This window comes from Drosophila miranda, chromosome XL, assembly GCF_003369915.1.
Source record: "Drosophila miranda strain MSH22 chromosome XL, D.miranda_PacBio2.1, whole genome shotgun sequence".
Taxonomy (NCBI): domain Eukaryota; kingdom Metazoa; phylum Arthropoda; class Insecta; order Diptera; family Drosophilidae; genus Drosophila; species Drosophila miranda.
The window spans coordinates 12857086-12881072 of NC_046673.1; the positions used below are offsets into that span (position 1 = coordinate 12857086).

A 23987-nucleotide genomic window follows, 5' to 3' on the forward strand; every position below is an offset into this window, starting at 1 on the left:
AGAATCTTTTTCGTAGCATCTTGTTGTTGTTGTTAGAAACCATCTTGTGGTGGCTTGAGCTCTGTTTAGAGTTCTGTTCAGTCCAGTTATTGATAGTTCCGAATTAGGGTCAACTATGCGGTTAGCAGGGCGCTCTGTCCATCTGCAGGTAGCAGGCAGGTAGGTTTATCATCTGTTTTAATTACAATTACCACTCCTGGAGTGGTTCTGGAGCAGAGAAGGGCAGAGCAGAGCACTAGATAACCGAACAGGGGGCAGCGGGACTCTCTCTAAATGCCGCTGCAGGTGTTTCCAGGCAGTTAGCAGGTGGAGTAAATGGTCGGCCCCCCCCACACACACACACACATACAATCTCTACAATCTCCAAAGAGTTGCTTCCAGAGGTGGGAAATGGGAAGGCAAATCAAATTCAATATTTTCTCACATTGCCAGACGGTGAGATGTGTCTTCCGCTGATGGAATGGGTTTAATATGTACCATATATCTTTAGATTTTCGTAATTTCAATACTTGCACTATGATAGATCATAGGAGATCAAAGATGCAGGTATCCTAGGAATTTCCCTGTTCCACTTCAAGACTAGGGGATCAATTTTGGAATATATTATGAATGCAAGATACCTTGTTGGAATGCTTTTAGAACCCACACGTTTTAAGATACATATGTATATGCAATACATCCAATCCAAGCAGATATACGAATTCGAGTTTAAATTTCAAAATTAAAACGTGATGATCATTCAGATTCCTTTGTAATGTTTAGTCTCAAGATCTTTCATCTATCTGTGGAGACACTCTTTTGGATTGGTCTCTTAAGGAACCAATAAAAGATATAGTTACAACAGATATATATTCAGAGATCCCTCTTATATACTCCTCAAAAATCGACACAGAAAAAGTGACAAGTGAATATAAATCTTAAGCCTTTTCTTAATCTTTTCAAAAGATTCCAAAATCATAAATTTTTGTTTTGTTTTTCTTCTTTATTTTATTTTTCTTTTGTTTGTTTTTTGTTGTATTATTAATCACTTCTTAGACATTAGTTTTAAGTTTTTAGTTGATTCTCGTTTGGTTTTGCTCATCATTATACATGTACTAGAAAATATGAGTGGTTTTTTTTTTTGTTTTTTTTTTGTTTTATTTCACACTTGGTGTATATGTATATATAGTGTATATATATATGGTATAGGTGTATATAACGCATGCGTTTGTATATCCATTACACGAGTTATATATCAGTATCTGGTTTCGATTCTATACATTGTTTCTTGATCTATAGTTTTTCAGCTCTTCTTAAACATAGTACATCTATGTGTTATATGTGGGGGTGTTTTTGTTTGTTTGTGGGCAGAGGGTTCTGTTCTGTACGGCTTTGTTCTGGGGAAAGGGCACATAACATGGGGATCAAACGAAGAAACTCTAACAAAGACGAACCATACAAAAAAATACGTTTTATATATAAATATATACATATATGTATATATATGGGTGTAAGGAATACATGTATATAAATCTGTATGTCTAGGGTATAGGCAAAAGGTATATAGGTTCAATGCATATATCGCATATAGAAGTGTATATATATATATATATATCGATTTTTTTTTATCGCCAATTTACGAGTATTGTTTTTGTTGTTTTTTCGATCGTGTCTCTCTAACAATCTAGGTCTCTAAGTGTCTGTCTGTGAATGGAGATAACTTGATTCCCGTATATCGTATATATATGCCAGATTTGTTTTGTTTTTTCCGGGGGCAATGAGTACATATGTGTGTATGAAGAAGACCAAGTTACCATTAATAAGTCATTTGCTTTTTGGGCCTTTTAAATTAATTTTTTTTTTTTCTGTTTAGAACAACGATTTTCAACATTTTCAATATTAGTTTTTCTTTTCTTTTCTTTTCTTTTTTTTTTGGTTAGTTTGCTGGATTTTGGATTTGGAAGAGTTCCAGCTCCCCCCCCCCCCCCCCCCCACTCGTACACCCCTCCAACAAAAGCCACAGCAGCTTTCAGCATTTGTTGTTGCCTCTCTTTTCGTTCTCTTTGGTTGCGATTGCTTTTCCTTTTTGTCACACACATTATTGTTGATGCCATTAATAGGGATAGAGATTCTTGCGCTTCAGCTCCATGTCGAGGTCGGCCAACTGCTGCAGGAAGCCATCATTGGGCCGAATGTCACGACGCATTCGAACGGTGCGTATCGCATCCACCGCCGACATCTTGCGGCAGATCATCAGGTAGGCCAGCACACAGGTGGCCGAGCGGGACATCCCCACCAGGCAGTGTACCAGGATTTTGCCTATCAAAAAACACATTAATTAATCATTAATTAAATATATATTTAGAACTAGAGTGGGATGGCAAATACACAACAGATCTATGCTTTCGTTTTCGCGGATCGAATCGGTTAGGATCAGCTGTTCGCAGCTGTTTTTCTTTAATTCCAATATACCAGAGCGATTCAAATGCTTTTTGTAAATTAAAAACAAGCTCTTTAAACATAATTTGACCAAAGATCTATGGAGAATGTGTTCTGCTACCTTTTTATATGGTTATCTCTATACTTTCTTAGAGCCTAATCTTCTTTAAAGTGGTTTCTTCTAGCACCGACCAACCGAGATGCGCTGCTGTACATTGCATTCCCATCTCTACCATCATCAGTACTCACCTCCGCTGCTGATGGCGCTGTCTATGAATTTGGAAGCCACATAAAAGTAACGCGAGATGTCTGTCGTGGGGGCATCGATCATCGGGAATCCCATGTACCTAAAAACACAGTCCTTATGGTTCCGTCTGTGGTACACACACCATACATACACCCCCCAGACAACACAAAACAGCAACAACAAAGATATGAGGCCAAAATCAAAATGAGATGGCAAATGGAGATACATGGATGGACGGAAGGGTTGATATTCGAGAGCGGAGAAGAAAGAAAAGAATACATTTTTGAGATGAGTGAAGAAAGTGAAGAAAGTCAAATCAAAAACGATTAAAACAAAAACAAAAAAAAAACCAAACAAAATATGAACAAATTTTGGATTGGAAAACGTGGTTCCATTGTTCATGTTGTTGCCTTTTGTTGGATAGGGTGGAAGAGGCTTCTCAGCTCACCTAATGCTGGGCATATCCCGGTAGTAGCTGTGTCCTGTGTCCACCTGGCCATAGCGACAGCCCTCGGCGGCATTCAGGACATGCGTGATGCCCATCATTCTCAGATACGTCTTGTTCTTGGCCGCCGCCCTGTGCAAAAAATAAAGAAAAGGCCTCCAGTTATTGGTGGAAAGTCCCAGGAAGAGTGCACTCCAAGACTTACGCATCGCCAATGTAGATCCCCGGATAGACCTCATCGCAGTCGACATCGTGGATTGCGCACTCGGCCCGCCTCAGGCCGGGCAATGCCCGTGTGGGTGCCATTGAGTAGTGCAGGACTCGCTGCAGCTGTCGGCCTGTGGTCTGTTCGGAGTTCTCCAAGCGGCTGGGCGACTGCAAAGATGCAAAGACCCGCAACACAGAGCACATTAATATCAATCAGGAAACGATTTGGGCTCTTCATGCTTCAAGATACAATTAACAGGTTTCATTTAAGCTTCCTTTTAGTACAAATGATAAGCATAGCACCTATTCCTTTCGCTTATGGGAAATTTCATTTAAATGTCCCCCAGTGGAACAGGGAATTAACAATCATTATTTCTTTGTACAGTTGAACCAACTAAGAAGCTGGACTCGCAAAAATTGTGGACAAATAGAGCAATGCGAAAGAAAGTGTGACCAAGGCCAGGAATGCAGAAGAAAGTGTGACCAAATCGAAGAAATGCAGAAGAAAGTGTGACCAAATCTAGGAATGCAGAAGAAATCGTCACCAAGTCCTCGAAAGTAGGGGAAAAAAGCACCAAAAGTCACCAGAAATGCTGAAGAAAGTGTGACCAAGTCCAGAAATGCAGAAGAAGCTATGACCAAATCCAGGAATGCAGAAGAAAGTCTCACCAAATTGTAGCAATGGAGAAGAAAGCATCACAAATCCTCGAAAGTAAGAGAAAAAGTGTGACCAAATCCAGGAATGCAGAAGTATGACCAAATCCTAGAATTAAGAAGAAAGTGTCACCAAATCCTCGAAAGAAGAAAAAAAACAGCAAATGACATTAAAAATGCTGAAGAAAGTGTGACCAAATACAGGAATGCTGAAGAAAGTGTGACCAAATCGTAGGAATGCAGAAGAAATCGTCACCAAATCCTCGAAAGTAGGAGAATCAAGCACCAAATATCACCCGAAATTCTGTTTCACCAACGCAGTCTTCATTTAGAAACAGTCGTAACGTTTTTATCGAGGCACAACCACTCGGGGCACTCTCTTTTCTGTACGATTGAAGGCTTTAGTAGCAGAAGCGACCTCTTCTCTTCAGTGGAAAACAGTCCTTAAACAAACGGCTCTGCTCCGACCATGAAGAAAGCTCTGCCAAAAATAAGCAGAGCTTTTCCTCTTCAGACCTTCAGACCTTTGGCCCTGCTCCAGACCTCAACTTCAGTGCTACTAGTCAGTGCTGCCATCCAGTGTAATTAGATTTTGTGGACATTTTGGCAGGATTATAACTTTTGCCCCCAAACAGCCCAACAGCCGCCTGCCCATGACATCACAATACCAGCGACAATTGCCAAAACGAAAAGCGGAAAAAAAGAAATACCAGTAAAATGCTTGGGCAGCAGATTTATGGCAAAGGCGAAGGTCGCAATTTCGGGTTGACAAATCAGACGCGGGGGCCAGAGCAGAGGGTGAGGTCAGGGGCTTTTACTTGCTGTTTTGTTTGGCATTTCCCAGGGTCATGCCGTGAAAGTGAAAACTTGTACACTGCGATTCCCCCAGAATTCGAATGCCTATACAAATACGAGAGTATTTCTTTCAATCACTTTCAGATTTGATTTAATTTTCTCTCTCGTTTTGGCTGTTTGTTGTCGTTCCCGGCTATCGACTGTCTCCCAATTGTCATAATACAATCATATGGGCCCCCACGTTTCGTGAAAACTTTTGCTTTCTCTGGCGGCATGCGACCCTGAAAAAAAAAACCCCCCAAACAAGAAACAAGAAACGAAAATCGTATAAGAATTTAAGGCATCTGTCGCCAGCAAAAAGTTCTTTAACATTTTGCCCGTCTGATCTATTGTGACGGATCTATCTGTCGTCTGCTTCATACACATACAGTGGGTATATGCTGTATATTTTTTTCTATATATTCATGGGGTTTGGCAAGGTGTGTGTGGGTTAATTGTTCTAAATCCGTTGTCAACCGGGGGAAAAAAAGGAAGAGAAAATGCGTGTGTTGAGAATTATTTATAGCCTTCAGTTTCAGCCCCGATCGGCGCATATATAGACTAAAGAACTATCGTAAGTGTTAGTACAGCTCTGAAAATCCAAGAACTCAAAGCAGATTTTAGCTCTTTTTTTTGTTAGGATCAAAATGCAGCACAGGCAACATATATCACACAAGGCACAATACAATCGATCAATATCGATATCGATATCGATACCCTTCATGCACAACAAACCTGATAATAGTGTGGACTATATCTATCGCCGATACTGCTGCTGTATCTGTCCGTTGAAAGCTGAAAACAAATCGATATTCAAACGACAAGAAATTTAATATTATGAAAATAAGAAAAACTTAAAAATAACAAATACAAATAAACCGAATTTTGAATGATCTAGTAATAATGGAAGACCAGTGGCTGTCCTATCATGAAAACCATGTTCTACAAGCCAAATTTATATTTAAGAATCAATTGATCAAGTGATAAGTTCCGTTCAAGGCCAAGGCAACTATTTTGATCGCAAGTAATCTAATATCGAAAATATCTACTGAGAATCACATACAGATCTATGTATAGATCGACAAGCCATAGACTATCGTTCAGGTAGAAACGGAAATAGAGAATATAGAGAATAGAATAGTAAAAGCTTTTGCTGGCGCGGCAGGTGAGACATCGCCCCCAAGTTCTGTGTCTCATGGCGGCAAGGCGACGACGCCTTGACCTTGTCCCCCATTGGTTTGCTTTGCTCTTTTGATGTCTATGTGTATGGTGGCAGTACGAGTGCGAGTATGTACCCCCAGCAGATAGATTACTCTCCCAAAAATCACACACACACATCTCTCTATCAGTGGCTTTCTCTGGATCTATAAATACCGCAGAGAATAAATTACTCTGAGAACAGAAAAGCACACACAAATGAGAAAATTATTCAAGAAAATGTATTGGAAATACTTGAAGCCCACAAAATATTTGTTGTTTTTTTTTTTGTATGACTCATCCCGCCCCCTCCCCCCACCAACGGGAAACCACAACCCGCATGACAAGACAATTAGCTGGACACGACAGATATCCCCATACAAAAAGTTATAATCTGAACAAAACGGGGGACAAAAAACCAAATAAAGTTGGGAGCAAAGGAAAGGAAACATGATTGAATATTTGGTCATCATCGGAGAGCATCGTAATGGCCAGCATATATATAATATATACATATATCAAATGTATACCATAGAACGATATCTCTATAGCCCCATTCCCAATGGATGACTCGAGTGTATGATTGACAGAGTGACTGACTGACTGACTGACTGATTCGTTTGCTAGAGCAAAATGCCAATGTAAACTGTTCTCTTGTATCTTATTATAGAAGCCACAAGAAAAACAACATTCAGCGCCGACTCTCACCTGAAAGGTATGCCATACACACGCAAAAAAATAAAATACACTAATGCTCTCTCAATGAGAAATAATTGCACATAGCCCAAGTCTTGTACTGGGTATATTTTTGAGAAGACTGCTTTCCTCAGAGATTCAATGGTTATCTCAGTATTGTTTTATATTCAACAAAATACTACCAGATCAGATTGGATTGGATTATTATAGCCAGAAAGTACACATGTAATGACGGGGGTTACTCTACCCCCAGCCCAGCGCTTATTCTCTCTCTTTCACACACTTTTCCTCGTGCAGTGTGCATGCCCTGGCGGAGGGGAGCGAGATAAAACGGCTTGTGTTGGTGTGAGAATGAAGAAAAAACCATAGATGTAAACAACAAAATGTAGAGAAAAATGGAAAAAGATAAAATCGAATATACAAAAATCTTCCAAACGGTTCGACCGATGTTGATGAAATTTTGTTTAGGCAAATAATTAGTTCGTCCCAGCGATACCAAACGACATATAAAATATATTGTATAAATTACATAAATCATACAAATCACAAGAAAATAAAGCATGATCCAACATAAAGAAATCAGATGACACAGAAAACCGTGAAGAAAGATCTGCGACAAGAAGTCCTACATCAATAGCCTCTCAAAAATGTGTATAACTTTTATATCGAAATACTCAATTGTAGCCCTAAGTTGTGGGGGTTCCAAAGGGTGGGTCCAAGGCTTAACCCATATCTAAACGATTTGCCATACGATTTGTTACACGACCCCACACAACCCTCCATTTAGTAATGCGATTGCGGTTGTCTAGTCTTCCGTTCCGTTTGCCATCCTCTACCGTGACACAATTCTTCTGCTGTTGGTTTTTCATTTTATTTGGTTGTTTTTTGCATTTAGTTTGTGGCACTTCCTGCCACTTCCTGACAGCGAGAAGCAGCAAAAGCGAAAGCGAAACAGCCAGCCCCTCCCAGAGGTCAAGCATTGGGCCCAGCCACAACTGTTGTCACAATCAGTGAGCGGATGGTCGGAATGGTTGGATGGTGTAACCTGCAACACGTAACCTGCGCTGTGCTGCAACATGTGGAGCGGATGTGGGTCATGCGATTGTGGATTGTGCGGCTGATTGGATCGCTGTGTGTGTTTGTGTGCCCAGTAGGTGGTCGAGGACATCAGCTATAATCAAAATCAGATTATGACATCATCAAGATGACTGCATTATGGATATTCTCTTTGGCGAACAAACTGCCATGCCCTCTGGTTGAATTGGTTCTCTGTGTGGCCTGTCTTTAAGGATAAATCTTTCAATATTTCAACTGTTTAAAGAAATTTCCATCGATGCAAAAGCAGACCATTTTCGGATCATTTTTCTGTCTGCAAGAAGTACAATATGCCGCCCAAACATTGCATTACATCAGATGGTTGTATTTTCTCTTATAATATTTAAGGCAATCCAAATCTATATTCGTTCGGCAAAAGTATTGAGATTATAGCTTAAAAATTTCCGAAATTTCTTGTGGCAAATACTCTTGAATGTCTTTTCGCTTAGGAGAACATTTCGACATCATAAAAGTCCCTTTCCAAAAGTTCTAAGTAGTTTCGTGTGGAGTATTCAAAGGTTATCTTACAAAAACTACTTCCAAAAAAGTTATAATGAACATTTAAATCGTATATTCGTTGAAGCATCTGTGAAATTTGTATCGCAATTTACTAGCCTTTGGCATTGAAGAAACAAACAACAAAAATTCTACCAAAAATAGAAAAATAGAATAAAAAAAAAAAAAAAAATTGTTCAAGTGTGAAAATTCTCAGTGTCCAAGTGTTGGAAAATCAAAAACAAAATAGCAAGAGCAACAATTAATGTATGAACGAAATGAAAATTAACAAATTTACGAGCACATTTTTGGCATTGATAAATCTGACAAATCCATATATATCTGTCTGTCTCTGCAGAACATATCTATAAGATATAAGCAAAGTTTTTTTTTTGTGTTTTTTTTTTTTTTTTTTTTTGGGTCACTCGACAAATGCAAATTGCATTGACATGCAAGCGAAGGCATGGGCTCCTGCAGATTTTTATTGATTAAACAGTCAACGAACACAACCCTTTGCCTACAAAAAAGTACATCAAATTCCGAGACAATTATTAAAAAGAAAAAACCCAAAACAACAGAGAAAGAGAGGGAGAGAGAGAGAGCGAGAGACATTCCTGAGGCGATTTCCCAATGTGGGGGAAAAAAAAACAACTTTGGCAACGACAAGCGGAATGAAAAATTCGGATTCCCTCGTCTTTTAATTCAATTGCAAAAATTGCAAAAATGGCAAAAACAAAGTTTTCAATTTAATGCGCAATTCCTGTGCTTCTTAATTGGCCTTTTAAGGTGTGCAAAATGCAATGACTGATGTTACTTCGTACTCGGGATGAATGCTCATCAGAACCCTCATCATCATCATTCGAACGACCGACCGAACGAACGAACAATTTATGCAAATGAAATGCAAATCAGGCGATGGGGACTGAAGGTTATGAATAGGGCGCACATCCACATCCACATCCACCACTGCTTTAAGGTAATGGAGCTCCCACAACTGGTAATGTGAGAAGATACTCATTAAAAATGGCTCATTAAAGCACACACACAAATCAGAAAAGGCAATATTACAAGTATTTGTGTAAGGATAGTCTTTCAAGCAAAAGCAAAGCAGTTCTACAGATACAAATATATAGATATATATTGTAAGCCCCTGCCACATATGTATATCTATCTTTGTTGATCTCTACTCTTTCTTTCCTGGATCCATGGTTACCCCTTGAGCCAGTGTTCTTCCCTTCATCGTCTAATGCTCAGAAAGATCTTACTAGATTTGACCTTGAAACTGAATACTCACTCGTACTTTCCCACTGTGTTAATACACTTTTGGGTCGAGTTTTTCCGTTCGAACCAAATGGGGAAACGCTTTCAAGTGGCCGCCAGCCAGCCAGGCAGCCAGCCATCGGCTGCGTCTGTCTTCAAGCCAGAGCCACCGTTTAGAATCGCGCTCATTGCCTTTCGCTTTTTTGCTCAATCAGGCGCAACAGCTGCTACAGCGACACGCCCACAGCTATAGCCACAGATACAATATCTATGTATCTACGAGTACAGTGTATATTGTTGAGGAAACTGAAAATGTGTACAATGCTCTATCGATTGTTCAATTAGCGCTCTCGATGGGCTTGACACTGAGCCAAAACAGTGAAACAGCAACAGCAAAAAAAAAAAAACACAGTTGATGACATTGACATTTTAGCTAAGCTTTTTGGTTCATTCAATATATATATGTATGGTGTACTTTACAATCGACATTACACGGAAGCACCCCCCGACCGGCAATTAATTTGAGGCAAGGCAAGGCAGGGCGCGACGGGGCGGGGCGGGGCGGAGGAAGGAGAGCATCAAATTAATACGCTTCACTGAATGGCTATGCCTTTGTGTTTGGGCTTAGGTCTGGGTTTAATTAATTTTGTATTATTCTTTTATTTTTGCATAAGACTTTGAGATTTTGAATAGGAGACGTGGCACCTGGAAGGAGATGGGTTACGTTCCCCCCACATCGAAATATTCGCTTTATAATTAAGTTAATTGGCCCACGCGGCGTATGAGTAATCAGCTTTAGAGGACAGCGTACGCCCATACGAAAGCCTATTACCATTGATCCGCTCTTTGACGTCAATCGAATCCCGTGCAGCGTCCCCCACCACCCCCACACATTTGGCGCCTAATTCAAATATTTACTTTGATATCCATGATATGTTTTGTATGAATGAAGAAGGGAAGCGATTTATGTGTTAAAGGAGGATTTTGGAGACCCACAAAGTATCGGAAGCCATTGAAATATATTCCCCATAAAAGGTCTTATCAAATGTTTTACCAAAAAGCAAAACCATTTCCCACAGAACGCCACAAACTGACCACAAAACGGAAATCCTATTAGGTAGAATTTTATGCAGAAATTTGTGTATTAATTTATACTACTTTTATATGAAAAACCACCTCCAATGCATAAGAAAAAGTCGAACGACGGAATACTATAAGGAATACATTAGATCTTTGAATAATAAAGCACCCTTTATGTGGAAAGTATACCATTTATTATCTTCCAAGTACCAAGCTTGCCCCCTTATTTAAGGAAAAACCTCATTCGATCCTTCCATTTCTTCTCATCTTCTTATAGTCTTTGATCTATGGATCAAAGCTAATTAGATGCCCTAAAAACAAGGCCTTAAATAAGACATTTAATTATTTTAGGAACCAATTGAAGAACATTTTATACACTCTTTGTGCAGCCTGCAGCTTGGGTGCCCGTCCCTTTTGTCCGGAAATTGGGGCGACGCCCAAATGCAAAGTTAATGCCAAGAAGATAATCTCCGGATAAATTCGAAAAGACACACAGGTATGTAGTTATTTAACGACCCACATGTTGGTGGGTTAGTGGGTTGATGGTTTGATGGGCGGGTGCTTTTTGGAGGCCGGGCCTCTGCCTGCCACGCCTTGAAAAGGCACTTGAACTTTGCATTTGCATTCGGAGGCCTTCAATGGGATGGGGGGAGGTGGGCATGAGAAAGGTTGATGGTGGATGGTGGATGGTTTGGCATGCCAAGGCCTCTCTCTCTCTCCCTCTCTCTCTCTGTCTCTATTTCTCGCTGTCCCCACAGAAAATAGTACAAATTCTATTTTCCCCATTGTTTTATTTTTCGGTGGTTTATAGGTGAAGTGGGGGGTTGGCAGGCAAATTGGGTCAGCAGAGCAAACTACACACAACAACAGAGCGACACACAGAGATAGAGGGACAAAGAGAGAATGAGAGAGAGAGAGAGAGAGAGAGAGAGGGACAAAAGGAAGGTAAGTCAAGGTCATTCCGTTGGTCCATATCATCCCTCCATCACTTCAACATCATCAACAGCATTGTCCTTGTCATCAGCTGTTTTTGACAGATGCCCGGAAAATGAAGCCCGTGCCGTCGAAAAGTCTGCCTGTCCTTCCGCTCCTTCACTCCTCCACTCACTCATCCTTTGACAGTGCTCCGCCGCTCAGTCTGGTCTTCGCTGAGTACTCTACCATACCCACTCCTCACTCAGGGGACACTTTAGCCTTCGTTCTGACTCTCAACTACTGCCTCCCTTACAAGGTTTATTAATACAAGGTGAGGCTGTGTGATATGCGGTGCCCTTGATTTAAGGACATTTTTGGAAGGTCATTCAGAGGAGATATATGTATTTTCTTGCAAGGCGATAGAGGATCGAAATTTTGGCTAAAACTCAGAAGTTCATAGGGGGAAGTTATTTCAGAGAGCGTATATTTGTGCCCTTTTCTATATATTTATGGCTTTGGGTCCATTGGAATCCTAGGAACTACCTAACTCCATTATATCTCTCCCCTAGAATGTAAATAGGAATATCACGGATCGAAAAACATGTGTGCACGAGCATGTATATTGTTTTATTTGGAATTTGGCAAAAGCCTCACCTTAAATGCAACGCTTCTAGTCTTGGCTACTCTTCCCGCTCTCCCACTCGTCTATGGCTACTCTTCCCGCTCTCTCACTCGTCTATGGCTATTCTTCCTGCTCTGCCACTCTCGTATGTGTGCTCTCCCACACACTCCTGTGTTCCCGCTCTCTCCCTCTCCCACAGTTATGCTACCATTGCAGCGTTTGCTCTCCTGCTCTCCCACTGATTTGTTACACTTCTTAGAGAATTCTTGCCCTTAGGACTTCTGGGTGTCTAGGTGCCCAGCCCATTCATTTGTTAGTCTTTCCATTCCCATTCCCCTCATTCCGTTATGATTGCTCTTTCTCCCACTTTACTTAGTTTTTTTTTTTTGTTGTTGCTTAGTTACTCCTTTGCGTGGGAGGGGGAGCCGAGCCGCCTTCTTGCCACTCTTTCCGTTATGCTCTATCCCTTTCCTCTTCACTCTTTCCACTTACCGCATATCTCCATGACATCTTTGTTGAGTGTGTGGTGGGTGGGTGGGTGGTGTGTGTTTGTTGTGTGTGTGTGGGTGGTGTGTCCTGCTATCCAGCTACTGCTCCTCTAGTGTGCGCCCAGCCCTCCTCTTGCCTCGTGCCTTGTGCCTCTCTTCCTGTTCCTTGTTCCTGTCACCGTTCCACTCGCTTCGTCTCGGGGGCAGGGGCGGGCGTCGGATGTGTGTGTGTCGTGTGTGCGGCGGGGATTTGGCGTCTCGCGCGTTGCCTTTTGGTTGGAAAGTTAATTCGTTTAAATAATAGGATCAAAGAGCAAACAAACAACAACAACAGTAGTCAAATGACGTCGCCGAAGGGGATTTCGAGAAAGGGAGGAGAAGGACAAAGGAGGAGGAGAAGAAGACGAAGAAGAGGCTCGCCAACAACAACATCACTCTCTCACAATCACACGCAAAAAAAAAATGTATATTGTATATCTATATATAAGAGAAGCACAGCAACAAAATCTTACTTTTCTTTTGCAAAATAAATAAATTTGTTGAATTTTGTAAAAAAAATTTTTAATTAAATTATTTAAATATTTAATTTATATTCGATTGCGATTTGATTTTGGACTTTTTGATTTTTCAGTTTTGACTGCTGCTTTTTTTTTTTGCTGGCGTTCTGGCGACGGAAACTTTTTTGCGACTGATTCGCGATGCCGCTTTGGGGTTGTTTTGTAGGCGTCCGAAAGCTCTTTTCGCCTGCCATAGGGGACTGTGACGTAGGCGGCAAAAGCTCACGCTCACGCTCGCGCTCCCGCTCAGACTTTGGCCGGAAAGGTACATTCCCCACAGAGGTAAGGCCGAGAGTCACGGTCTGCAGCCCCCGCTCAGAGGTACCCTATCGCCTTACCTTTCGCTATTCAAATCGGTTTCTGCCTCTCTTGGAGGCGCGCACGTGGCGAGTGCTGGTTTCTCTGTGGGGGGAATGTGGGTGTTGCCACACACACACACTGGCACACGGTGCCACCCACTTACGCATGTGTAAATATTTGTATATTTACATTCGTATTTGCTACTCATTCATTTACATATTCAGTCGTTTAAGCCAAAATAGAGAGAGCAGCGACCAAAACAGCTAAAGCTTTTGCGGAAAAGTTCTAGGAAGCCCAGCAAGCGATTATCGGCGAATCACACATACCCTTCATTGCTGAATAGTAAAAAAAAAGATGTAAATACTAACTTTCGATAGGCCCCATGGAGGCAGAGGTGTGTCTACCAATAATTTCCCAAAAAATTTCCCTCTTTGAAAACTAATTCAAAGAAAGGTACTGCCAATACCAGTACTAGATACCCAATACTCATAGAGACACAAGCAACGCTAAGGTTCTATGTGGGTCGAAAAAAACGTTCCGAAAGTTTACTGAGGGTCTTAAGGCTATACTATAACAGTTTTATTACTAAAACCTTCACTACGTAAAATAAAGAGCATTCAAATTGTGTATCATTCTACGAGAAAGAATCTTAACAGATTGGGGGAAATACTTGATCAAAGCATTAACAAAATAGCCATAATTTCATGCACTCCCTATAAATATTGTGCTGTGGTATGGCCTATTGATATAGGACCAGCCCGTGGATAAAAGTTTTCAGAAAATTGTAATCCTACGTGGATCCACGACTAACAAAATTCCATAAAAGTCCCATGATCAGTGGAGAAAAAGATCCAAAATGGTTATTAAATATACCAGAAGCTATAGCTATTGTCATAGAAAACAGACCTACCCCATCAAGAACCTTGAACATCATATGATTCATAGACTCTTAGAAAAAAAAAGCTCTTTCTTTGTCCATGAATTCTATTTGCTCTCACACCTACACAATTTATGACTGTGGGATGCGAAAATAGAATACTAGATATTCTAGATATATTTCCAAAGATCTAAAGAGAGATACAATGTAAGATTACGGAGCTTATCTCTTTTGGCTCACAAGTGATTCACGTTCAAAGTCATTCGTACTGTCTGGGCTTGAATTTTTTCATTGACTTCAACCATAAGATTCCCCCCAGCCTATGGATATCTTGAGTATGGCTAATTTTTAAGCCATTTATAGCCCATTATTCCATATCTAGAATTGAATTTTATCGCCTAATGTACATTGCAGGAGTCTTGCAATCCCCACTTTCCCATTAAGATTTCTTAGTGATTTTCATTTTCATTATAATCTTTAATATTTGAAGTACCATTGGTTATCATTTTCATTTAAGCTGTTAACGATGCCTTTAATACAATTGATTTTGACTACTAGTGTAAGACTTAGTGTAAGATATTATCTGTGTTACAATTATCTGTGTTGTATAAAAGCTGTAAGCCATTGTTGAGCTTGTAGGCATTCCTAAACAGTGTTGGATATCGTTTTAATTAAATGTTTTAGGCATTCCTAAACAGTGTTGGATATCGTGATGATAAAGTATTTCGGGGTTTCAGTAATTGATTTCGGCATAACGTTATATTCTTTCTGTTGTCATTCAGAAAGAGTATTGTACATCGTGCTTTAGGCCATTGTTGAGATTGTAGGCATTCTTAAACAGTGTTGGATATCGTGATGATAAAGTATTTCGGGGTTTCAGTAATCGATTTCGGCATAACGTTATATTCTTTCTGTTGTCATTCAGAAAGAGTATTGTACATCGTGCTTTAGGCCATTGTTGAGATTGTAGGCATTCTTAAACAGTGTTGGATATCGTGATGATAAAGTATTTCGGGGTTTCAGTAATCGATTTCGGCATAACGTTAAATTTCTTTTGTTAACATTCATAATTGATTTCGGCATAACGTTAAATTCTTTCTGTTGAGTATCGTGAGTATTAAGTGTCTTATCATTCAGTAAAGAGTGTTGTCACACTCATACAAAATGTCAAGCTAGAACTGTACCTCGTTAAGTTCTTTGGGATTTCGTCATTTAATGTGATGCAAAATGCTCCGTTTTAGTTTAGTTTGTATATCGAAATGATAGTGTTTCGGTCTTTCAATAAAGAGTATCGGCATAACGTCAAACCCATGGCCATGTTCATGGCCCGTGGCCAGTGTGGTGTACTGTGAGTATTGAGTGTTGTAAGCATTCATAAACAGTGTTGGAAATCGCTCACGACTAAGTGTTGTAAGGAATCAGTAATAAGTGTAGGACATCGTTAACAGTGTAACCAATTACTTGCCGGCGAATAGAGCATCGGTCTGTAGCTCCGGCTTGTTCTTCTTTTTGGCCCCCGACAGCAACTGCTTCAACTGAATGATGGCTCTGGCCGGATTGAGGTTCTTCGGACAGGTGTTGGTGCAGTTGAGGATGGTGTGGCAGCGATAGAGCTTCCAGGGGTCCTGCAGGAAGCACAGCCGCTGATCGGTGGCCTCGTCACGGGAATCGATGACCCAGCGAAAGGCCTGCATGAGGACGGCCGGCCCCAGATACTTGTCACTATTCCACCAATAGGATGGGCACGAGGTCTGGCAGCAGGCGCACAGGATGCACTCGTACAGGCCATCCAGTTTGTTGCGGTCCTCCAGGGACTGCAGATACTGCGCCTTGCCCATCTCGTTCTGGATGTTATTGCGCTGCAGCCAGGGCTGGATGGAGCGGTACTGGTCGTAGAACTGAGTCAGGTCCGGCACCAGATCGCGCACCACATACAGATGCGGCAGCGGATAGATCCGGCACGATCCACTCGTGCTCTGGTCAATTGGCGTGACACAGGCCAGGGTGTTTGTGCCATCGATGTTCATGGCGCACGAGCCACAGATGCCCTCACGGCAGGATCGGCGGAAGGTCAACGTCTGGTCGACCTCGTTCTTGATCTTGATCAAAGCATCCAGCACCATGGCGCCGCACTGCGACAAATCGATGGCGTACGTCTGCATCTTGGGCTGCTCCCCGGGCTGCCAGCGGTAGATCTCAAAGTTCTTGATACGCTTCTCTTTGGGCTTGGGCGGTGCCGGTGGTCCGGCCTCCTTCTTCTCTGCCACGGCTGGTGGCGGCTTTGGGGGCTCCTTCGGTGGAGCTGGCCCCTTGGGTGGTGGCTTTTTATCGCCTCCGGCCGCTGCTGTTGCCACCGTAACGGGGACTTCAGTTGACGGTGCCATGGGCGGTGGTGGCGACTGCGGCGGTAACGGCGGCGACGGTGGTGTCTGTCCTTTGGTGAGAATCGCCTGCCCGGCCCTCACATACTCCTGCTCATCGTCCAACACCCGAATCGATGGCTCGGGGCAAATAATGGACCTCACCAATTGGATTTTTGACCGAAATTTCAGAGGATGTGTCGGTCTGCGCACTAAAAACATCTGAAAACTCCGAAAAGTTAGAACTAATATATTTTTTTTATTTTTTATTTCGATTTTTTTTTACCGTTTTGTTTGTTTTTGAGCACACACACGAACTGTTTGTTCCGCTTTGATGTTCAGGAATATACTGATATTTTGAATGGGTAGAGCTATAAAAACAAGTAACTATCAAATCAAGGACTACTACAAGGTGAATAAAAGAATATAAAATGAAAGATATACTCTAGGATCAAATATGGAGAACACTTTGAGTGGAAATGGGTAGAATTGAAAGAAAGTATTGGAATGCGTAAGGATAATGATATGATGGCATCTTGTTAATGGACCTTCAGCTCTTAAAGGGCACTGTCCCGTGTAAGATATCACCTCAAGAAATAGAAACTTGTAGATGTAGAGAATTATCTGTGGATTCTGTGAATATAGAAGGAGATTTCAACCTTTTTGGGGCAGAAACAGGTCCTTGCTGGCCTGAACATACTGGAGTCTTCCAAATTTTTAGTCAAAGAGCAATAGAACCTTGGATACTTCCCGGACTTCCCGAAGAAGGCAGTAGCATCGTGCTCAGGGAGGGGAGTCTTCCCCATAGGATGTCAACAGGCAAGGTAGAATGTCCTACAAATATATTTAGATCCTACTTATAGACAGATATGTTGAAAATCTTATTCGAATTGCAACACTTGAACTATGTGTAATCCCCATTTGCAAACAAATTTCTGGCATTCCCACCAAAAAATTCTTCTTAAGAAAAGAATCAAGAATCAACAGCAAATCAATGTTTTGTCTGCTATTTCTGCACTTGTTGCAATTAAGTGGGGAACATGCTGTACGGAGTGGCAAATGTTAATCTTCGTGTCTGCACCACAGACGAGACCCAAGACAACAAATAAACTTCAACAGATCTCTCTTTGTCTCTCTCTCTATCCAACCACAGAGGAGAAGCGATCAAGTGGATGGGAGCTCCAGCTGGAATGGAAACCAACTGTGAAAACGGTCTCCAGAAGCAGAAGCAGAAGGGCACAAGAGTCTATAAATATGCCAAACGCAAATTCTGTTTCAAGGCAGTGCGGGAATGTTATGGATGTTTTCTTTAAATATAACAAGAACAAGAAAAAACATCCCCCCTCACCCTAGCCAAAGAAACTTGTCAGCAATCAGCCTTCGTCGGGATCTACGCGAAAACTGTAAGAAAGAAAGGAATGAGGGGGGCCCGGGCATGGGCGTGGGGGGACGAGGGTATTTTTACTCTAAAAAAGATCAAAACTTGCCAAAAAAGAAACAAATCCAGCTAAACCTTGGCATTATCTCTCCCGCCTGCTGTGGGGTATATGTACATAATTGTTTTCATTTCGATTTCGAACAACACTCCATCGACATGACGTGGACGTGGACGTGACAGCCACAAATCAGATGAAAGCCTCAGCGGCAAGCCTTCAAGAGATTAACCAAAGCTGCGACAATGACGACGAGCATCTTATTCTTATTCTTGTTCTTGTTTCACCAGATGCTTCTGCCCATTCCTAGCCATGCCATTCCATTCTTTTGGTGTGGAGCATGGAGCAGCCCAACGAAAATAGCTGCAAAGAAGGAGCAAAAGAGACAATTAAAAGGCAATTCCAGCAATGCGCCTGTTTGCACCTGCCGTCCAGATATCACAGGCGACAAACGACATTGTCAACAATGAAAGAGAGAGAGAGCCATGCATGAGCATGGATGATGATAACACTGAACCGCAAGGTTTAGGTACCACTTATAGTGTATTCCATGGATCATTCAAGTACAACGATTCAGAAGCCCATTTCAATAGGTTTTCACATCAAAGATTTGTCAATTGATTTTATGGATAATTTAGTTTCATTGACTTTCCTTTCAATTTTCCATCCCCGAATGGAAGGAACCTTTTCACGTGGCAAGGTCTACATTTTCCAGTAAGTTATAAGGTATTTTATAAGTTTCCTACATACATCAAGGAATCCATGGGCTGGCAGTAAGCGTAGCTCACAAATATAAACCTTCTGCATAGTTTTGACAATTTATCGAGCGCACTTTGCGCACTCAATCGATAGCCAGCCGCAAAATATCGATTTGTTTCAAGTATTACAGATCTTTTACAGCCAAATGAATGGATGTTCTTTGCTGTTTAGTGTTATTAAAAATAAATTCATCAGCCAAAGACAGACAGACGCACACGCGCTCTCAGAAAATAGTTGCAGCAAATTATGTTATGGCTGCAGCACATTGCCAAGGTGTCGACGCTGCTGTTGACAATGTGGAGCAGCGGTTGGCTCCAGCTCCATCTCCAGATCCAGTGCTGCCTGCAACAATTTGAGTGAGCTCTTAAGCCGCCGCTGACGTCTGGACAGGTGCCACCAGTTCAAGCACAGGCAGGCAGGCAGGCAGGCAGGCACGCAGGCAGGCATTTGTTGCTGGCACATTTCGTCATAGACGCGTGCTGGAATTAGCTTGGATTGTATGTGGATCCCTTGAAGACACGGTATGCCAGAAGAGAGAGGGGAGGGGAGGGAGGGACAACCTATGATCCAGACAATCAACGATCCAACAATCCCGGGGCGACAACTGTCCTTCCTGTTTTGCAGCCAGTAGTTAATTTGATTGCCACCAATCTGGGTGTGCAGCCGTGCAGCAGATATAAAGTCGCCAAGATTTATGGGTTTTAAATTTTCATTCATGTTGGGATCTGTACGAATGAGTATCTGTCCGACTGATTGCAACTCTCCATCCAGAGTCCAGAGGCCCCAACAGCGGATGTACAAATCAATTGTCATTGTGATTGGGTACAGGGGAAATGCAGCGGGCCAGTGGAATATACTCGAATGCAATGAAAATGCAATTGGAAATTGGAAATAGCATTTTGATCCAACAATTATGTTGACTTCTCCGTTGTCTCTCTGTCGTTTTATTGGTTCATCGATGGGTTTTTGGTATTTTTTGTTGATTAAGAATACCTGAATCAATCAGATCGAACGCCTTTCTTAGCGGATGTCCAACTTTAGTCGGGGATGAGGAAAATGTAAGCCTTAGATCATCCAAAAAGTCTTCTCTGTCGACCAGATGCATCAACATTCCCATCAACCACTCTTTAAGCGACTCTGCCTATCTCGGAGGAGTCTGCCCAATTTCCGATGGAAGTTGCACATATTTTTATAATAAACTTTTTGCTCATAAGTAATCGTATTTATTCGAATTTTTTTAAAGAAGAATTTCCCAAAACTCGAATTGCGTATAGATTTTATTGATATAATTATTTGTTTATGACTCTTTTATAGCTCTGAATTTAAAATGTCCTATTGTAATATTGATTACCATGCTATTTAAAGGTTTTACTAAGGTCCGAACCATTGGAAAAACTATCTCTGATTTTTAGGGATTTCTGTCTAGGAGAAGGTTATCTTTATATTTAAATATACAAAACTTTTGGAATACATGGATGCACTTATATATATAATTACAAATTTTGTAAGAATTTATAGATTATCTTACCTATTTTATGAGCAATATTTATAGATAAATAATTTATTTTATTATATTCCTTATAAGACTTAGCAAAAGTTGCCTAAAACGTTAATTAACGAATGCATTTAGGAATAATTGGGTTATAGATAACGTTTTTTTCTTTAATATTTACATTGACTTGATCCAAACGCTTCATGTCTCAATAAGAGTTTCGAAATAAATTAAAAGCAACAGACATTGAATATTTTAATGTATTTAAATAATTAGCGGTTGCCGCCAAATAGTTGCGAAAAAGTGGCATCTCTGGCAACACATAAATAGAACCAACTCTGTGCTGTGTTACGAACCTTTGTTTTTCTTTGGGGCAAGGCCGGCTAGCCAGTCATCCCAGGGCTGGATACTTCCCAAGCCCTCAGGTCGCACAACAACCAACTGATTGGACATCTCGAACAAAATGAAACAACAAAAATAACCGACAAAAAAAACTGAAAAAAACGGACTCTACTCGACAAACAACATTACAGTCTTCCCTCAACACAGACTTGGACCAGGTCGAGGTGTCGATGTTTTACCCCCGACGCACCCACCCTACCTGAGATCTGAATCACACGTTCCGGATCTCCCTGCCATTGGCAAAAGCCTTACCCTCTCGTTGCTGTGGCTCCTCTTCCCCCCATACGAAACGCTTAACAATTCATTTCTTCGTTATAATCTTCACTTCATTTCCTATTTTCACACGATATCATTTCTAAACTAGGCCTGCCTATTCATCCCCCCCTCATCTTAGTACTACTGGCGGTTAATAAATAATTAGATTAATAGGAATAAATAATATAATAAATATAAATAAATAGGTTACATATATATAATAAATATGGACGGACTTAAATTACATATACTTATAGCTAGAGACGTCTAACAAAAATAATTAATGGGAGTAAATAAGTTGATGTGCTTTTTTTTCTTCTCCCTAAGTGGGCGAGGGTCCCGCACTACGTGGCCAGGTCTGATCCTTCGAGACCAGCAGGAACAACAGGCCAGGGTGGCGGAGCTGTGACCTATTCCCTACGGCCAACAAAAAAATAAATTTGGGGTTTCTTAACTCCCCTTTGGAGCGGACTCACTCTTATGCTTCCTGGTCCTGGTTCCTGGTCTTTCCCTGATCTGGATCCCCTGGAATCACATTTATTTATCTTTTATTCATTTTTTTGCAGGGGGATGGCCACTACTCCATCCTCATCCCACTCACTTTTTCTTTCAGAACAAAAAAAAATCGCTAAGTCACTAGGTCCGGCGCGCATGCTCCTCCGTTGCGGGAACTTTTTTTCTGAACCCCCTCTTGGCTGTTCTGTTTAATGCTCCCGGCTGCCGATCCCCATCGCTCTCTGTTCTATCGCCCTTGAACTAGGTTCAAGGGCATGGCCTGATTCGGGCTGCTGTCGGCTCTCTTTCCTTTTGGGTGTGGGTGAGTTGGCTTCGGGACTCCGTTATGGGATGAGATCGGAAATCCTCTCACAACGGCTCCGGAGAGCGCGCGGAACTCTAACTCTCCAGGACCAGGTGGCCACTCTTCGCTAACCTTTCCCCTTAAATTTTGGCCCTGCCACCCTGTTCAAAAAAAATACCTTCCTCTCAGCGCTTCTAGGGTCTCGCCTATCGATATCTTCGCATGCAACACCTAGCGAAAATTCGAGCGACCATGGCCGCGGAGAATTATTCGCAAACATCGAAGAGCTTCACCAAAAATGCTGGCATTCTCGGATTTTACAGTGCCTAGGAGGATCTTGCAGCGCCCAACGTAGGCTTACACCCACGTATCTGATAATCCTTAAGTGAGTGTTTTTAACTCTGAAGTCCCCACAGTGCAATTTTCGCTACAATTTTAGGTCTTTGGCGTGAAAAATCCCCACCGGCCTCCCCGACAGATCCTCCAGCTCGTAGGCGTTATTCCCTACTGGACGTACGACTCTGCATTTTAGAAATTTCCGGGCGAACTTGGCGTTGTAGCTTTTGCCAAAGTCGCTGAGGGTGAAGTTGCGCCTGTAGACTTCTTGGCCAGGTCTGGCGAAAAAGACTCGGGCCCGTTTGTTATAACGCTGGCTGCTCCGCTCATACGCTTGGTGTAGGCTGCGTTTAATTTGCTCGCGAATGAGGTGTCGCTTATCCGCGGGATCTAATGCGTGCACTTCGTGTTCCGTCAAAGACTGCAGCTTCCTCGCCAGCTTATAGCAGTTCCCATTCAGGAACATCTGCTGTCCAAATACAGCGAAGAACGGCGTGACGCCTGTGGCTTCGTGCACGGAGTCACGGATTGACACTTCGATCTCCGGTAGGTAGATGTCCCAGTCCCTGTGATCCTTCTCCAGATACGTCCTTATTGCAGCGAGTATCGTCCGATTTACTCTCTCGGCTGCATTGCTTTGCGGCGAGTATACTGCTGTGCGCATGTGTCGGATCCCGAAGCCGCTGACCATGTCCATGAAAGTCTTCGACAGGAACTGCTTTCCGTTGTCGGAGTGGATCACCTCTGGCACCCCGAATTTGTAAAAGACCTCTTGCACCAGGAATTGAATGACGTTCGCCGCGGTCGCCTCTCTCATCGCCTTCAAGAAGGTGAATTTCGAAAAGTGGTCTACGACGACGAAAATCCAAGCCTGTCCCCTTTTCGACCTGGGATACTTTCCAAGGAAGTCTATGTAGAGCTTTTGGAATGGCCTCTCCGTGGTTACTTCCTGACCGATCCCGACTTGGCTCCGGTAATTGGGTGCTTTGGATTCCTTGCATTCGGTGCAGCTTCGGACGTATTCCCGCACTTGTGCCGTCATCGCCGGCCAGTAGTAGTGCCTTTTTAATCTATGCAAGGTCTTCTTCATTCCACCGTGTCCAGCTGTGTGGTCTTCGTGGGCCTTTGCGATGAGGGTTTTCGTCAATGCCGCGGGAATCCATAATTTCCACATGGAACCTTCCACTTGGTCGTCGATTTGCGCGAAGGCCATTCGCTTGAATACTAGGTCCCCGTCTATTCGCAGGTCAGGCAATACTTCTTTGTTCCTGCAGATTTCTTCTTTCAGCTCCTGGTATTCCGTTGACTTGAATTCCGTCGTCTGGAATCCGAGGATTTCCGTTGGGTCTAGAACCACCTCCTCGATGCAGCGTGATAGTGTATCCGCCACTATATTTTCGACTCCCTTGCGGTGTTCGATCTCAAAGTCGAACCTCTGCAGCCGCAATGACCATCTCGCTAGACGCCCATTCAGGTCCTTGAGTGACATTAGCCACTTGAGGCTGGCGTGATCAGTAATTACCGTGAACGGCATCAATTCCACATATGGCCTGAATCTCTCTATCGCCAATACCGCAGCTAAACATTCTTTCTCCGTTACAGAATAATTTATTTGGTGTTTGTTCAGCTTGGAAGAAAAGAATGCCACTGGACGCTCTGCTTTGTCGTCATCCAGCTGGAAAAGCACTGCTCCCACTCCAAAATTTGAGGCGTCGCACTGGATGTAAAAATGGCGTTTGAAGTCGGCATGGACTAATACAGGAG

General features: G+C 42.2%; 2 protein-coding genes across 5 annotated transcripts; both read right to left on the bottom strand.

Annotated features, from left to right (window-relative positions):
• Window positions 1-972: 972 nt before the first annotated feature.
• On the bottom strand, window positions 973-13206 carry LOC108164971 (dual specificity protein phosphatase 3). 4 transcript variants are annotated; one of them, XM_017300983.2, is made up of 7 exons: window positions 13166-13205; window positions 12658-12922; window positions 5541-5600; window positions 3316-3485; window positions 3114-3242; window positions 2668-2792; window positions 973-2298 (listed from the first exon to the last, which is right to left on the bottom strand). In XM_017300983.2, the coding sequence occupies exons 2-7, from the start codon at window positions 12673-12675 to the stop codon at window positions 2093-2095; spliced, it is 708 nt and encodes a 235-aa protein (XP_017156472.1). In that variant the 5' UTR covers window positions 12676-12922; window positions 13166-13205; the 3' UTR covers window positions 973-2092. The 4 variants fall into 4 exon arrangements, with proteins under 4 accessions (XP_017156472.1, XP_017156473.1, XP_017156474.1 ...); XM_017300984.2 differs by having other exon boundaries at window positions 2668-2765; window positions 13166-13202; XM_017300985.2 differs by lacking the exon at window positions 5541-5600 and having other exon boundaries at window positions 13166-13206.
• Window positions 13207-14848: 1642 nt separating this feature from the next.
• On the bottom strand, window positions 14849-17143 carry LOC108165130 (succinate dehydrogenase [ubiquinone] iron-sulfur subunit). The gene is made up of 2 exons (XM_017301195.2): window positions 17034-17143; window positions 14849-16969 (listed from the first exon to the last, which is right to left on the bottom strand). Exon 2 carries the CDS (start codon window positions 16967-16969, stop codon window positions 15845-15847), a length of 1125 nt encoding a protein of 374 aa, XP_017156684.1. The 5' UTR covers window positions 17034-17143; the 3' UTR covers window positions 14849-15844.
• Between the last annotated feature and the right edge of the window lie 6844 nt (window positions 17144-23987).